The sequence below is a fragment of the Melospiza georgiana genome, chromosome 1 (assembly GCF_028018845.1).
Source record: "Melospiza georgiana isolate bMelGeo1 chromosome 1, bMelGeo1.pri, whole genome shotgun sequence".
In the NCBI taxonomy this organism is placed as follows: domain Eukaryota; kingdom Metazoa; phylum Chordata; class Aves; order Passeriformes; family Passerellidae; genus Melospiza; species Melospiza georgiana.
This window is the reverse complement of record NC_080430.1, coordinates 54,817,506-54,836,009: the sequence shown is the minus strand read 5'-3', so window position 1 is coordinate 54,836,009 and position 18,504 is coordinate 54,817,506. Positions and strand designations below refer to the sequence as shown.

General features: G+C 37.3%; 1 protein-coding gene across 1 annotated transcript in view; it reads right to left on the bottom strand.

Moving 5' to 3' along the window:
* The window catches only part of VPS41 (VPS41 subunit of HOPS complex), a 106,685-nt gene that overhangs the window by 47,239 nt on the left and 40,942 nt on the right, over positions 1-18,504 (bottom strand). The window contains exons 5-7 of the mRNA XM_058022410.1: positions 15,919-15,993; positions 10,258-10,320; positions 9,058-9,123 (exon numbers count right to left, since the gene is read on the bottom strand). Of these exons, the coding sequence (XP_057878393.1) occupies positions 9,058-9,123; positions 10,258-10,320; positions 15,919-15,993 (204 nt within the window). The remainder of the gene's footprint in view (positions 1-9,057; positions 9,124-10,257; positions 10,321-15,918; positions 15,994-18,504) is intronic.

Here is an 18,504-nt window from a genome sequence, read left to right as displayed (position 1 = left end):
TTTTCTACATTATCCCTTACTCTGTTTGGATTTAAGAGTAATGAAAAATACACACCTATCACAAAACAAAAGCAAAAAACATCAAACATTTCGCTATACTATATTTACATCAAACATCTTGTACATTACAGAATTCCTGTTAAATTTTAAAAATAGTAATCAGAAGGCCTTTCATCAAGTTTCTCCAAAGAACAGTAAGAATAATTATTTAAAGATAAAGAAATTAGGGTATTTCCAAACCTAAGTCTACAGCATTAGTGACAACAGTTCAGAAAATTGTTAAAGAAACCAGGTCACCTCACTGATCTCGACATTCATCAATCTCGTAATAGGCTCCTTGCCTCCAAAAAAAATAAGCAGTCAAAGAAAATTAGAAGATCCCCAAGCCTGTGACCTTTTGCTTGCCTCCATGTGGAACTACACAGTGTTCCACAGGGATCTAGAGATACTGTGGTTTAGTCCCACATGTGCAAACTGCACTATACCACAAGTGCTGCTGACTGTAAAACTTGTGTGCTGGTAATCTCAGGTTCTAAGGAAGGTATTTTAGAATATCTAAAAGCATAAGAGATGTTATGGGATGCTATTCAGCAGCAAAGAAAAACCCAACTACATGCAGAAAGTCCGCACAGAAAGACAGCCCATATCGGTTAGTTGAAGCATGGTGCTAACAATGTGATGGTTGCAGGTTGGATCCAGTTGTGGGACATTCACTCAAGAGTTGAACTCAATGATCCTTGTGGGTCCCTTCCAAATCAGAGCACTCTGATTTTGTATGTCTCATTAAATTATTTAATAGGATTACAAGGAATCACTCTGAGAGAAGCAAAGTGCAGCACTTGGAGGGATACCCAAGTATGAAGCTGAAGCATCTACTGAGATCATAGTCCTGCTAACTTTTGCATGAGTACACCCACATACAAAGATATGCACAACCTGAACCCAAGCTCCCGAGCTCACACCTCACACTGGAAGGTGTGAAATAGCTGTGTGCAAGGATTTCTACCATGCTTAAACTCAAATGGAGTACTATTCTTGCTAATATTTCCTATCTGAGATCCAGCCGTATGCACTTTTTATATATGGTTTCCTGCCACTTGTATTTGGATAAATACATAAAGTGTTAAGATATTAGTTGTTTAAAATAAGATCTTTAAACAAAATACAAGATTTTAATGGCAATTATCAGACTGCCTGTCTCCTAAAGCCACCAGATGGCACCAGAAGACAAGTATTTTCTCCAAGAGTTTAAAGCAAGCATAGGTAGGGTAGTCTATTGAGAAATTTTTGTGTGAATTGCACTGCAGACATCAAACTTTTAATTCAAGCGAAGTGATTTTGCGTCCTTCACATAGGTCACATGTGAAGGCCCAACTTTCAGACAGTATAGTTTTTTTTCCCACATATGAAAAGGTCACTGAGTAACTCTCACAGAACACGTTATTTTACAGCTACCAGGGCAAGCCACTGAAAGCAGCGTAACATCCACACCCACAATTCAGTGCTATATGGAGGGATTTCCATTGGAAGACTGGTAGGTAGATGTTAAGCATAGGAGCAGCCCTCAGCCCAAATGAATGATCTCCACTCAGATGCTAAAGATGCCATAAAAAAAAAAAAGGTGCTGTGCTGATCCAGACTTGAAAATTACTTTTTTCCTAAGGAGAAGAAGAAGAACTGCTGCTTGGATGCTTATATCATGCAATAAAGACAGCAGCAAAATACGTGGTATTTGCATTGAGACTTACTGGACAAAGATCCAGAAGCTGATGTGGATGATGTGAAACCTAGCTGATGTCAATTATATTAATTGAACTTGGAATTTTTTCTGCTTGTGACTGAATTGTGATTTAAATTAATTTATTATACTCAAAATCCAGAGCAAACCTGGTATGACACTTTGCATCTTTTTTGTTATTCATGGTTTGGGAACATCATGCTTCTTCGTGACTCTGAATAACAAACTGCAAGGAAAAGTAAGTGATCTGAGAAAGTTCTTCTGAAGAGAGAAGGTAATTTGAAAAATCCTGCTTCCATCTATGCTCAACCCTAAGAATACAAGCTTTTAGATCAAGGCAGTATCAGACAACAGGCTGGTATCAGCTATAATAAGGATGGAAATTGAATCACTGAAACACCCTATCATTCCCATCTTCAGATCAGCAACTGAAATAGGTCAAACACTGAGGCCAAAGGGCTCTTCACACTGTGGCTTTAAAAAAAATGCAATCTCAAAACATGCTTAACTAAATTTTCTTCAGTGCAATTATCTGTGTGCTGTTGATATACACACTGTGATTTATTTATTATTTCTTAGAGCAATGGCACCTGGAAATTGAATTTGTGAACCCAGAATTTTCCTATGTATTTTGGAACTGCTGCCTATTGAAAGCATCTCTCTCAAAATGAAGAGCCTAATTTCTTTCTTAACCTTCCTTTCTGTCTCCACATTGAAATGTTGATCATACTAGAAGGTAATTTAAAACTTCAAAAGACTTGTAAGAAGAAATCCATGGTTTCTGGAGGGGCTCTTCCTACCACCTCCCTCTATTTTGGTAGGAGAAAAATATTGTAAGACTTTATTTGCATAAATCCTAAATTATGGTAGTCAGCATTCACAGTACTTATATTTCAACAGCAGCCAAAATTCCACTTTCTTGGCTTCTCTGCAATAGTTTGTTTTCCCTGATTTTCATTTGCTCTCATAGAACTTTCTAGTCTTTTGTTACATACAATACAGTTGTGCTTAGAACACTCTTTCAGTGTTTCTTGCATGCACTGCAATTTGATAATACAACTAAAATAAAATAACCTTTAGCATCAAGGTCCCCACCCACACTGTTTCACAGCACATTGCAATCTTCTGTTAGCTCACTAATTATTTTGCCAGTCTTAACTGCATATTGTCCACCAGATCATTAAGAAAAAAGAGACACTGAAATGTATGAGACAAGAGGTGGAGCAGGACACTTTTTGGTTTTAAAAAAAAGTTGGATTAGTGAATACATGAATACATATTTTGGATTAGTGACTAAATCTCTCCATATATTTTATCAACAGGAGATTAATCTACACCAAAAAGAGCTCAACATTCTATTTTAGAGTGCATTCAGGAAAGAGAATAGATGAATGCTTGGACTTAATGGAGCCTGTCATGCAATTAGCATTAACACACTACGTGTAATCCTGGTCTCAAACTATGTACAGGAATTCCCAGTCCTCTGAACAAAAAGGTGAATGATTTGCAACTTTGGAAGCATCAACATGGTGAAGTAATTCAATTTAATTTATTCTTACTACCACTTACTAGCTTCAATATACTGAAATAAAATCTGTCTGTTCTCACAGAAATTTCAAAGGAAACACACTTTTAATGATGCCTAGCATCACTACTTTGTTTCAACACAGTGACTTCTGTGTAAAGATTTGAAGAAGATTTAGTGAAGAAAAAGTGAAGTGAAGAAAAAAAGACTTACATCTTCAATTTGTAACTGAAGAGCCACTTTTCCATTCCCTACTGCAGAACTGTTGGATCAGTGTTTATCTCCCAAAATCAAAATTAGGAAAAAAGTCCCTGTAATTTCCTTGTCCTGTTCTTTGTCTAAGTGTGAGAATGAGCCTATCTTTGTCATTTGTCCTGTGGTTTGGTGCCTCTGTCACCACTTTCACCTCAGCCAGGCAAGACCACAAAAATCTAAAATGCTATTTCCATGGTTACAAGTGATCGCTACAGCTATTTATTGTTTTCAGCATATAACAAATATTTACAGGCACAGTCAAGATTAACAGATACCAGAGAGTAACACAGAACAGCATGCCTCATGAAGACTTACTGTTTAATAGTTCATCCCTAGGAAAACATACAGCAACAATAAAAAATTATACTTTGTATTTGAAACAGACGATGGGACTGGAATGAGCCCAAACAAGACACAGAATAATGTAAGCCTCAAGCTTGTGGCTGAAGATGAGCTTTCAAGATTTCATCACAAAATGTTGTGCAGGGAGCTGGGATGTGAACAGAGAGGAGGGCAGCAAGTGCAGTCAAGGGAAATCAAGCAAGGAGGCAGAGGCACACAGCAGTATCAGGAGGTATGTGATGGCAACAGTGAGAGATGAAACAGGAGCTACTGCTGTACTTCATGGACAGAGGAGCTAGACATTTTGAGATGTTTAATACAAACAAATGCCACAGGACTTTTATTAGGCTTCACTTTTAATAACTCAACTGCCACATTCCAGCTGTTGCTTATTCAAAAAAAGCTACAGAATTAACACCTTGAAAAGCAAATCCTGCCGTCTTACAGGCAGAGAGACACATTTCATACACTTAGATCTCTTCAGTTCCCACCTCAGGCAATGAAAAAAAGGGTTCTACACAGACATTTGTAAAACACGAAACTATAGATTGCATGCACATAGGACTATGATCCATTTCCTTTACACAAACCAAATTTATGGCTGCACAAGGAGAATTTTTGTTTTAGTGATAAAGAAGAAACACCTACCCAAATACCCATAAAGAAGAAATGTAAGCAAAGTTTATTAAGCAAGCAGGACACACTACATATCCAAGTCTCATCTGTTTAATAATATGAGATACATCTGGGCATTATGCATTGCAGCAAGGCAATAACAGACCAGTAGTATTGTGGTTTACCTGCTGCTACAGTTTGTTTCCTGCTTATGGTAAATTATCCAATGCATGGACAGAAATTGCCACAGTATTTACTCCTTCTTCACTTAAATCAGACCTTTGAGTATTTACTGAGTGACATTTTATAGCTTACAAAGCAATGTGCCTTTCTTGTCTAGTACTCTTCTACCCAACATAATGCCAAACAGCTGACTATCTGCTTTCTAAAAATGGACTGTGCTGCAAACAGCATCCTGACAATTTAATAATTTGTCAAAGTACTTCAGTTATTATGAAGTACACATCATAGGGTTCAGAGGTAAGGTCATCTACATACCACACAAAGGGCATCTGCTGACACTAAAACGCAACAATTAAAAAAAAATATCTGAGACATTCCTTGACTTTAACATAGAAATTCCACTACCCCTAACAGCAGTCACAGATCCTCAACAATGCTTTTCTCTTTCCACTTCTGCACTGTTTGCAATCACCATGCTTTCTCTGTATATGTTGTTGCTCCACGTGGAGTGGAAAGGAATTTAGATTGTCTTGTTTTGCATTTCAGGTAAGAGTTACCATGGGTCCAAAATTCTGACATTGAAATAGGTTTTTTTTTGGTTGTTTTTTTGTTTGTTTTTTCTTTAATAAGAAATTTCCCCCAGATAACAATAAGTTCTCTCTGCTTTTATAAAAGAAAAAAGAGTCTAATATTTAAACACAAGCATTGATATATTTAAATGTTAATTCTAGGAGGATAAATGGGACAAACATGATCAGACACATCTGTATTTGAAGATCAGTTCTTATAGTGTATCTTCTGCAGCAAAAGAAACACAGACATTATTAAAAAGGTTTTTATATATATTTCCAACAAATACATATATAAAAACCCATTAATATGTTGTGTAGCTATAGACACAGATAGATATAGAGAGATGACACTGTTGACAGTCACTGGGTAAATCAGTTTTATTTTGGTTCTCTAGCCCTTAAAATGTTTCAGAGTGGACATGAAAATCAATATTTATTATACAAAATATATGTCCTAGGCAAATGAGGAGACCCAGTCCTTTATGATACAGAATATTCTACTCCTATACTTCAGAATACATTTGCTTAATTTGTGCTGGGTCCCCACTACCATGCTAGGTTGAGAAGACTCAAAAAACGCCTTCATTAGCACACATTCAGCAGGGTGACTCAATCACTCCAGAGGACCCACTCTCCTAAGTGTTTCCCTACAAAAACCTTTGTATCTAGTTATTGATGTTAATAGAAATGATGTCACTGCCAAGAGAGGAATCTCAACTTGTCCTGCTCTCCTTGTCTTTACATAAGTCACAGTAGCTGATACCTTGACTTTGCATCTGAAATAATCTTCAGTCTTCTTTCTTTATTAGTTCTGTCTGTTTAACCCTCATGACATAACGGATACTTGGACTTCACAAAAACATTTAGTTGATGTATTGGGGAAGACCAGCACTCTAAGAGTTAAATCAAGAAAACCTTGTTTTCAGCTTTACCACCCTCATTTAGCTGGCTTTTACCCTGTTATTTTTTGAGATTAGAGCCTTTTTTTAAAAGGTAGAAGGTTATGGCCTGCAATAACACAGTATTTGTCTTTTCTCCCTTGCTTTGAAGCTCTATTGTCTGCTCTGGACAGAAATCCCCTATTATTTACAATATACAGTGTTATTATTTCAGGGTTACCGTCATCTGCCAAATAAGCACAATGGTGCTGTGGTTAATTGCAGAGATGAGGAGGGGAACTGGGAAGCACCTCCTTTTAGTTTGGCACCTAGTGCTTCTCACTGCAACAGTGTCAGTTTCCACAGTACCTGCCTTATTTCTAGGCACAGATAATATAAATTCACTTAGGAAAATGGGTGAAATAAGCTTTACCAACCCAAACTATTATCTCAATTTTAACAGAAGTTCTTTTCTTTTAAAAACTAATGCTTTAATATGCAAACAATTCAATTAGTTCATAATACATTTTAGAGAAAAGCTTCTCTATATGCCTACTTAAGCAAAGTTAAGCAACCATATAAACAAATGCACAGTAGAGTTAGGCTTACAACACACAATAATTACCCCAGATACCCTAGGGAGCACTAGTCTTAAGTCAGCTTTAGGTCAGGCTGAGCTTCTAAGACGTAGCAAATCCCAGCATTACACAGCAATTCACCCAAGTTCCAGACATCCACCTGTGTAGGGAACTGAGGACCTGCAATGTGCATCCCTGAAGCATGTTGCTAGGGTCTTTTTCCCACTTCCATCTCTTAATATTTCCAGGATGCCCTGAGTGGATCTTTGAATTGAAAAATGTATTTTTTACACATTTTATATTGTTATGAAGAATATTTTTCTAAAAAAATGAAGGCAAAGCAAACAAAAAAACTCACTCCACTTTAAAATTGCTTGCATACATTATGTCACCATTCTCAGAAAGTAAAAACAAAAATGGATCCAGCAAGCTTTTGAATTAAGAGTTTACATTATATATACCATGTTTTTTAATGCAGCTCAGGCAAGGAGCATACTATGAGAGCTTTAAGCAAAGCTTTTCTTTTACATTTGCTCCAAAATTAAGATACTCTTACTGTTACTCTTACCTTGGTGTGGATGAGGACAACAGGCAACACGCTTCCCACCACTGCCAGCTATCAGGGATGAAGTTAGTGTATACACGCCAAGGCTAAAAGTGCACAGACCTCAGGAGCCACAGGAGGACTGTCCCCTTCCCTGAAGGAGCTCACCTTGGTTGCTTAACATTGCTTAAGTAGGCACAATTCCCCAGACACAGGGAGAGAGTGGTGAGGTCCACAGCCTGAGGCTGTATGCTTCAGCCTGCTTCTCCTCACTCTTCAGCTGCCTGCTGCCTCCATACTACACTTTGGCTTTACAGTTCAGGAGAGGTGTAAATGTTCAGAAAAAGCAAGAAAGTAGCTTTCCTAGTAGGTGGAATTTAGCTTTCTGAATTTTCAAAAAGCATTTTGTGGTTGCTTTTACAGAAGTACATATGCTCCTTTTGGAGGAAAGGAGAGAAGGGGAAAGGCTTCTACTGCAAGGCTAAAAGCTTTGTTTGTTGGTTTTCTGTACCAATAAAATCAAATTTCAGGTGTCAAGTGACATTTGCTTCAATGCTAAATACCTTATGTTAAGATGTCAATTAAAGTTTTTCTGAGGAGGAAAGTTCCTCAGCAAAGCATGAATGTATTAAGAATGAGTATACCATTCCCCAGAGGACAGAATATAAAACAACCTGTCAAGTAATCAAAGATAACCAAAGAGAATGTGTTAACTCCCTGATGTTTTTTTCTGTTCGGCATCAGGTGAATGCAAGATCTTTTACCACCTGACGGAGCCTGTTCTATTAATTCCTTGCTCCTCTCCTTCCATGCCCCTTTTATCAGCACTAAAAAGCTTCACAAACTGGTGGCTGACAAAGACACACACTGACTGTGCATTATTTTAAGGACAACACCAACTTCTACCAGCCAGAAAAATCTGTCAAGCACACACACCACTTAAATAACTAAAGCACAGCTGTGCTTTGAAACATTTTACTGAACTGTTAATGAAATTTAAGATGCATTCAGCACTAGAAGCCTGTAGTTTTTGTGTGCTGGTAAGAGCAATGCAATGGCATTTGGTTTGATGCATCTGTGAGGATTGTTCATCCTTAACTCTTAACAGAAGGCAAATAAAATTCCATGAATTCAAGAAAATGTTCCAAATAAAACTTTTCATATTTTGACTGAAAATATGCAATGTGATATAAGATACCTGTAGGACATGGAAACACCTGCAATCTGGAAGTCAGAATTGTATCCTACACTAATAAGACACTTAATGTAATTTAAAACATCGACTGAATCCAAATAGAAGACCACCTAGACATGTAAGTGCCTGGAATGGGGTGAGCTCTACTATACCAAGAACTCCCCTCAGTTCATTTAAAAAAAACCAACAAAATCCCTCACCATGGCCAAGAGCTGATGAAGACACCTGGGTTTATTTCCTTAAAATAAAACCCAAAACAACAAAACAAAACCCCATCCCAAGAAAGCACCCACAGATAACACGATCAGTTTTAAGGTCTAACTTCTGCTCCCACTTCAACAAATTAAAATGGAGAAAATCTGGCCCAGGACATATAAATTACTCTTTTTTCAGGCTATCTAGATAGAATGGTATTTCTACTCTGAATCTCAACTTGTTCTGACATGTTTTTAACATAAAAATTGCACTTTCCCTCTGAAGTCACTTCTAATTAACAATGTTTTAGAATACAATGCATAAATAGAAGGAAAAAGCAAAAGTCTTTGTTCTAGGTGTTATAACTCACATACATAGCCTTCTGAGCTATATCAAGGGCTATTTAAAGGTAGCCAAAGTTCATTATGAATGCTTACCTTTTTTCCTCCTGTTACAAACTGCTTGAAGTGGGATCTTACAAATTGAGGATGAACAGCAACAATCTGGGGATGGTGGGGGAAAAGGGAAATAGAGAATTGTGGATTAAATAAGAGTTTACATAAAGCACCACATCACTTTTTAAACTAGATAACCCTTTGTCAATTATCAAGTATTACAGCTGAGTTCTTTCTCTGAAGTAAAGCCTAGTTGCTTCAGACACTTGGTTGTTTTTCTTAGAAGATAATTCTTCAGATTATATGCTGCAGGACACGGGTGACACTGAGCATCATGTTGCATTGAACAGCTACTTTTTTGTAGAGCAAGCTGCAGAATTAGGACCAATCAGAACAGGACTGCTGTGAGCAAGTTACCCCAGTTAAATCTGGTCTGGGGCCTGCCTGAAGGGCACATATACCTCAGCCCTGCCAGAGGACAACATTGTGTAGCACCTTACACAGTCTCTTTGCCTTATGTGTTACAATGTCAAGAGTGGAGATCCAGCTGTACCAGCAGTAAAGGCCCTAGGAGGCAAGTCTGGCATGTCACACCTGGCATGTGTGAAAACTTAACCATCTCATTCCTTTCCCCCACACCCCAAAGAGCAGCTGCAACATGGAAGACCCCAAGCAGCAAAATGCAAACATTTGCCCACATCGCCTTTCCTCCTGCAAGAAATATTTCTTGTTAAAAAGTACTGGATTTTCCCATATGCCTAGTAGGTGTCCTTTTTTCACCAGCCAGACAGACACACTTTTCTAAAGCAGAGTTAAACTCAAGTCTTCCCTTCAGATAGGGCACATCAGTATCACTGCCCATTGCCTTATTTTGAGGCAGGTTTAATGGATATGAACTGGTTGCAAAGTATTGACCTCCCATTTAGCAGAACCATCAGAATTTGTATCGCAAATCTACAAAGAAATATGGTGAGACGGGTAACACCTGAAACAGGACAATTTCTCTTTCACTTTCCTTTTGTATTTGAAAAACTCAATAATACTTCTTACAAAACATAGATTGGCTTTCTTCCTACCTAACCAGATCAAAAGCTTTTATATTGAGATAGAAAACTATTTCCTAGTTACTTGAATAACATTGTCAGGAAGTGATATTCCTCTCTTTCATTTATATTGCATGTGACCTTTCTGTTATTAAAGACAACACCACCACAATTACTATAGATTAAAACAAGCACTTACTTTAATAGGACAGTCAAATGTTTCATGAAACTCTTCTGCTGAATATAATCCAAACACTTGTACCTGAAAAAGTATATTGAAAATGAAAATTATTTACCTGATATACACTGAACAATTAACACTGAAAGTAAAAACCTAACAACTAGAAGATTAATTTGAATGCTAACATGACATTTATTTTCCTAAAGGAAGGCACAATTAACATTTCAGAGCTAATTGATATGGCTTGGTCTTCTACAGTGACATATCTCTAATATTTGCAGCAGTACAGAAATACTTTTATGAATATTTTTCCTCTTGTTTTTTTTTTTGTTACAATCACAGTAAAAACAATAAGTTCCTTTCGCTTTAGGCTGATCCAATCTGTTTAACAGATAGCAACCTAACTATGGTAAGAGCAACAGAATAACATTCAGGAGAAAATAAATTAAAAATTCTTCCTTTCTGAGAAAGAATGGTAGGATTTTTTTTTCCCTCCAAGCAATACAGGGTTTACATAAGAAAAGAAACTTGTGACAATAAAGCAAAACCAGCCTGAAATCCAAGTTCCATATATTTCTAGGCATCCTCCCCTCCTCCCAAGTGCATACAGTGCTATTTTGTTTTGTTCCATGATCACTGGAAATTTCTTTCTCTGAAGATTCCTCCCTTCTCACTTATATTGAGGTATCAGTACATTTAAGAGTCAGCAAAGGAGTTGCAACCATAAGCAATCATATTTATCAGAATTAATCCATCTGAAGAAGCATCAACACTGAATTAAAAAAAAGTTTCTACTGTCAAGAGAATGAACAGATTTTTAAAATGTTTCCTTCCCTTTAATTCAGAACAAGTACAGAGATATCAAGTGTTAATGAAATGCTATTAGATGATATGACTACAGAATAAGGTACCTCCAGATTATTTTAAGTACAGCCCTCTTTTGGATTCATGTCACCCCATTCAATAGAAAATATTCCCTTTCCCTTTTGGATTCATGTCACCCCATTCAATAGAAAATATTCCCTTTCCTTACTCTCAGATCAGACAGTTAACTGCCTAGTTCCTGCTGAATTTAGGAATAAAATGGGGCTGATGACTTATGGCCAGAAATTAGTAACTGATTTACTAACTATGTTTTCCAGGAAGAATAATAAATGGTTTGTTTTTTCATTATGTTTTTAAGAGGTTTCCACCCACTGTCAAAAATTCTTGAAACAAACTCATCCAAGGAGGGATGAACACCACTGGAGGAAGGGAGAAAAAAGAGCATCCCATGGAGTGATCATGAGGAAATGTATCTGACAGAAAATCTACTTAAGAATGCTCTCAGATAGGCTCTCATTATTTTCTGGAAAATTTTCAGGAAAAGGTAATCCCTTCAGTAATTCTGCTCTGCATGTTCAGCATTGGACTCTAAAGTTCTAAAAAATCTTTCAACCTTATTTCTTTCTTCCCATCGTGATTCCTTCAGAGAGAAAAATAAAAAAATAACAGTAATGAGAAAATATAAATCCCTTTAGAGAGAGACCTGAAGAATAAAGTCAGTAAATATCAGTAATGGGCCACAAAATGTGAGGCTTAATTGCTCAAAAGAGATCAATTCAGGGCCCAAGAACACCCAAAATTCCTGCAGACAGTCAAGAAGACAAAGTAAATATATTAAACTTCGGGAAACTACAAGAGGAACTAAGCCATCTGCAAGGAACTGGGACATCCTTAGAGTGGCTCAAAGTTCAGCAGGCTCGTGAAGTTAAAAACATCTCCCTGCACCTCGTTTTCCTTTCAAGCTTGTCTCCTGGATACATCTCCTAAGCATTATCAGCTCAGTCCATTACTCATTAGTGAATATACTGCCTCTAACAACACACTTTAAAAATACTTCTGCATGCACTGTGTAGGGCTGAGCTACTGCTCCAATGGATTAGAAAAATCAATATTTGGAGACTGTGAGATGTATCACAAAGCTGTGATTATGTAAGCCAGCCAAAGGGTTGTATTTGAATTGGACCTGGCTGTAAGCCTAGAAAACCTTTGGGCTGATGTCTAGAGGATTTTGCTTTCTGGGTTTTTGTTTTCATCAGTTGGCACATCATATTCAGTACTATAGCCTACACAAAGTAAGAAACAGAGGAAAGAGAAAATAAGACAGAAAATGAAAGGAGAAAAAAAAAGAAAATACACAGTTAAAACATAACATTACAAATTCTGTGAAAACAGAATCCTCAAAAATTACAAAACACCTGTCTCAAATTAAAAGTAATTAATCAAAATTAGCAACAGGGCCTTCAACGTTTTCCTAATATATCACTGAATACAGCAATATATTTCTTTTGGAGTATTACAACAACATGGAGTGAGCTAAGAGGAAAAAAACAATTCCACAAAAAATACATGCTATCATGTTTACTCTAGGGACATCATCTAACAGTTTATTACTTCTTAATGTCTCATATTCTTCAGAAAGAAAGTGATTCTTTTGCTATTACAAACCTATATTGGATTTATCTATTTCTACTTTCCATGCCCACTCTGTTCACGATGCTCTTAGGCAGCTGGAAAAAGGATTTTATGATTCCACTACATTTTGCTAGTCCTGTCTGCTTTTAAATATCTAGAACCCACCACTCCAGTGCATCCAGACTTAGCTGCTTCTTTGCTTCCACATGTTGAAAAAGTAAGCAACCTTCAGTGACCAAAAGGCAGGAAATCAAGTCACGTTTCTTGAAAAATCATCAATGTAATTCATGGATATCCTTAACATCAATGTTGTTACAGGCATTAGAGATGACACTAAAACACGTTAAGCACGTGAGTTTTCAATATAATTTCTATTTCTTCATATAAAAAAGTTACAGGCCAGAATAAGAGTGCCAATTACACTCTTATGTAATGTCATGGAAGCTTTAGCAAAATCGGGAGTCACATACATGTTTTTCAAGATAGTATACCATTAACTACATACAAAACTAATAGAAAAAAAACAATCTAAAAATCTCTACAATTCTGAGGATGCCAGCCTGCTTCCTGTTCTATTTATCTGAGCACCAAAATTCTCTTATACCCTAACATTTCAATACCCAGCAGCTAGACTAGAAGGCTGGCGTTGGTTATGGTTTCTGCTCCTTTCCATGCCAGTGGCGATCAGCTGCAGCTGACTTCATTAGAAAGGAAGGTTTTCAAAGAACCAAATGTGCAGTACAGAAAAGCTGCAAGTGGCTCCCAAAGCATTTGTTGGACATGCATGACATACATGGGACAGGTTTTGACATTGGGTCTGGATGCTGACTGTCAAGAAGGTTAGAAAATTGTACTGTTCTTCTGTGCTCTCCCCCCAGTCTATACGGCTAGATCAAATCTAGTTTGAGAGTCAGAAAAAAAAGTAGTAAAATAAAATATACCAGCAGAACAGATATGAGGAGGAGGTTCTCATCATAAGGCCTTTCTGCAAGAAAATAAATGACTTCCATCTCTATCATATTGGATCCATTTTGATATGTGAAAATGCACTCTACTTATGGCAAGAGAGAACATATCTTCATTAATTGGTAGAATATACTTGCAGCTGACTCAAAATTCCCAGGCTTCTTCTTTACATCTGCTTTTTTGTTTAAAACTGATTTAAGAAAACCAAACTGTTTTACTGTACTGCTTTACTGTTTCTCCCCCCTTGTTTTTTTTTAAAAAAGGTTGTCACCATTTTTACAGATTTAATCAAGTTAATAAAGACTTTGTAACTACTTGTACAAGTATTTTAACTGCTCATAATATCAACACTCCCACTTTAGTAAGGTAAGAGCTATAAGGAACAAAAGTTACACTTTTTTATGACCAGAACCTCTAAGTGCTACATTATCTGGCTGGAAATCTGCCATTTTCTTATACAGTAGCACAACATAAAACAATTAATTTTGATCAGTTTTAGGGGTGGATTATTTCACAGGCACGAGCCTTTCTGGATCATGTGGAAAATCTAACTTCTAATATACCCATATCTTTCAAATCTCCAGATGAGTTTTTCACAAGTGTAGAATATGGTGAAGCACCAATGTTCCTGGACTCTGTGAATGCAACTATGCTGAATATGGTACCTGTGATACTACATTCCTGTGGCTGTGGCACTGTATTTTAGACTGCCTTGTATAGTATGAATGTCATACACGGGATCCACAACTGCTATTTCACTAAATGAAGACAGAGTCACCATTTAAAGTATTGAAGTCTTTTCAAATAGAACCACACCAGAGTAGTGATTATAGGTTTTTCAGTATATCTGAAATGAAATAAGTGTATTTAATATTAGCTTAGTATACAAAAAAAATGTGTATGGCTTGCAGTCTCACCGCAGCATAGTGGATTACTGACAGTCACCCACAGCCATATTTGAGGAGCCCTCACATTAAGTGCTTGCTTCCCAACACCATAGGAAAACCTAAACCAACAATGCTAGCTCAACATTTTTATTAGCTTGCACAATTACTGACCCTTGCCTTATCTTGCTTAGACAAACAGGATACTCTTGTGGGGTTTCACCCAGGATGTAAAATTCTATAACCACTTTGATAGGCACTAGTATCCTAATTACTGTGCCAAGGTACTGACATAAGATATCTCTCAGAAACAAAAGGCCTGGATACACAAACTGGCTGCCTGCCTGTTGACGGACAAAAAACTCTATTTGGAATGAAAAAACCCAAACGCACACAGTCTAAAGTGGATCTTTCCCCATTTTTCCCATTGCAAATTCCAGCTGTACTTTAATTTAAAGAACTTCAACTGAATGCAACATTAGGATTACCAACACTCCTCCTCCCCCAAGTCTACTATGTAAGAAATGTTCTCCTGAGAAATAAATTGGATATTGAGAAATTATTTAAATGACTTTTAATGCACTGCATTTGTATATGGGCGCTATATTAAAAATAAGCTTAAATACACACTGTGCATTAGAATTTTATCATTGCAAACCAACATTAGAAAATACTGTCTTCCACTGAAAAAACAAAAAGACATTCTTATAACTGGAAAATCAATCACCAAAACGACTAAATGTCACAGCTCAACATTCCAGAGAAGCACTGATAATTGCTACTTATACACTACACAAATGATATATGTCCTCAGTCAAGGAAGCAGGTTTTTTAAGAAACTGTACATATATTGATTTTACATTTATTTAATGTGGCTGTTGTAAGACACTTTGTTCTTCTGATAAACTATGATTGTTTATCAAAATATTCTGTAATTCAAGAGAAACATTCATAAAGTGTGTGAAAATGAAAACCACCAGCCCACAGAAATCATGTCCACAAAATCCAATTTTGTGGATTTATAGCAGAAAGGCATTAAAATACTGTCTTGCAGGAACAGCAGAGTAGTCACCGAAGTATAACTGGCGCAGCAGTAATGATTAAGTTGACATGACCTCCTGTCACAGCTGTTAATCAGCTTAATAGCAGTTACATTATTGACATTCTTGTAATTACTTTTCCTACAGCATATTTGTGCAAAATATATTTGACTTTAATTTTGAGTATTCAAAGGTGAGTTCAGTTCTCAAAATGTATGGTCAAAGTAGTGGTGCTCAATGCAGGAATCAACTCCACAGGTTATCACAATTATCCTAGTATAATACTAGGACTACCTGCTACCTCAACAAATATATAAAGAGATTTGTTGTACCTTCCCATCTTCTGAGCAAACACCCATGTGCTCTCCACTTTCATCCAGGCTGATCTGATTTATCTTCACTGGGCTCTAGAGAAAGAAAACAAGGAAAAGATACTTTTAAAGTTACATCACCAAGGACATGCTTTAACATTCCTTGCACTTTGAAAGATTTACGTGTGAACGACTGAGTAGTGTTTAGTTGCATGAATCAAAAAATCCTTACAGAACAGGTATTTCTACGACAAAGCCAAAAGACTTCTTTCCAGCCTTCTGCCCCACTCCAAAATTCTGACTTTCCTTTTGCAGTTACCTGCCTCAGGGCTCTGGAACTCCCATGAAGTGCCAGGCTCCCAGACCTTAAGCATCTGTGCCTATGCACCACTGGCTATTAGTTCTTGCTATCAAAACTCTGGATAAAATGCAGTGACTACAGACACATCAGGGCAACTGGAGACTTTCTATTTTGGTCTGATGGCTAGGCCTGTATTTATTTGTTTTTTCAAATTCCTTCTCTTACATTCATTTTTGGCTCTAATACTGTTCTCAGAAGTATTAGAAGGTATTGAAGTGCAACATCGATTTACTTGTTCTTAGAGAAATACAGAGAAAGGCCTGAAAACCATCCCAATTTAATAAATCTGCCCTTCCCTATCCAAATATACTTTTGGTTCTAACCTACAGGGTTAGACAGTATCTGCTACTGTTTACTTAGCTTAAACAGCTACTCATACCTGAGGTATGGAGGGCTAACTCATAACATCATTTGGATAACCTGATGCATATCCTCTTGCATACAAAAACCAAGTCAATTATATTCAGGCACCAGAAACTTCTTATGCACCATGATCCTGATTTCACCCTCTGTAACAAATAGCTCATCATTTCAAGAATCACTGAAGGATCTTCCCACAGGTAAGTCTCTTAGACTTTTAAGAACCAGTTTTCTTATTCTCATAAAAAATAGAATGGAATTAACCACAACTTAGACTACTCCTGTGGTTCTGAGCATGATAAAAGAAATCCATCATACGTTTGTGTAAAAACAAAGTGTCACTGGAAGAGCACTGGAGTTGTGGGATCACATTAGATGCTACACAACTGTGTCTGAAGTATCACAGGTCCTTACATATGCTATGGCAGTTGGAATTGCATTAAAAGTATATAATAAGTATATAAAAACACACTCTCCACGTGGGCTATTCTACAGCAGATGAACTGAGGTGTTTTCACACCCTCTGGAAAGTTATTCCCCCCATAATCTATCACACACACAACAAATTCCAACTCAGAGAAAGGGAAGCTTTTCTCCCATCCTCTCTGAAAATATCATATGCCCAAATTATATTTTCTAGAAGCTTTTTTAAAATCAAGGTTGATTGAACAACTGAACACTGCACTGCCATAGTTGTCTGATGAGTTGGGAAAGTTACACTGCCTTTTTGCTTTCTTGCTTTCTTGTGTACAAAACATACAATTCCTGGTCTCGCCACAAAATGGCACCTGGAAATATTGAAATTACTGCCTATTACAAAGTGGTCTTTCTACAGAGTGTTGTTTACAAAGTAGTTCACTGGGAATTTAAACCAATTTTCCTTGACTTATGTGCTCCAGAAGTATTTTTGTTTACCACAGACCGGTTATGCTGAGTTGCTACATTTCAAGGTCAGACACCAGTGCATGACTAGCAGGGCAGGCAGCTGGAGCACATTCCACAGCTGTGTTCCTTCTGTCACATTTAGGGGGTATCAGCAGAGGAGTACAGCTCAAGCCCATCAACCTGATTGTGTGGCCAACATCCTTGTAAAAGCTCTATTCTCAGATATTGCACACAGAATTGGCTAATTCCAAGACTGGAGGATGCTGAGTAAGGCATCCTGTATCAGTTGTCAGTGCAACTTTCTAGAATCTTCATAAACAGCATGTACTTTCATTCCTGTCTTGCCTTGAAAAATGCCTTTCTAAATTTCTGTTTTGCTCATCAAGGTGCAAGAGAAGACTTTGCCTCTATCTAGGGGTGGCCATTGGGAAAAACCATTTCTGCACCATTCCCTCTACTACCAGGAACACCTCTGGCCTTCTGAGAGGAGAAGCATATAAAGTTTAACTGAGTTTATCATGGAAGTGATATGGTTTTTTTTGTTCTGGGCTGCATCTAAGTTGCCATTGCCACAACTTTCCCACTAAGTTTCTTCCCTTCATTTGTTATTTTGCAATTGCAAAGACAAAACATCTGTCTTCAGTAGTACAGTCTTGGCACAGGGTCATACACTAAGGTACACTGTTCAACTAGTCATGTTCTCATAACTCCAGCACCTACATCCACCATCAGACTGGCATCACAGCAACAGCAGATCTGGCAGCACTCCAATGTGACGGGCCTTGTTGGAGACACTACTGCAACAAAACCTAAGACAAAATGACACAAACCAGGACACACCAGAGGAGCTGACGGCTCAATCCTACAGTCCACACTATTCCTATTTTCCAGTCAAATGGCTTTGAAAAAGTTTGATTCTGAAAAAATTACGTGTAGAAAATAGGTAAAATGGACTACATAAGCTATCTTCACATAAACACTGAAGACAAGGATCAGGATGA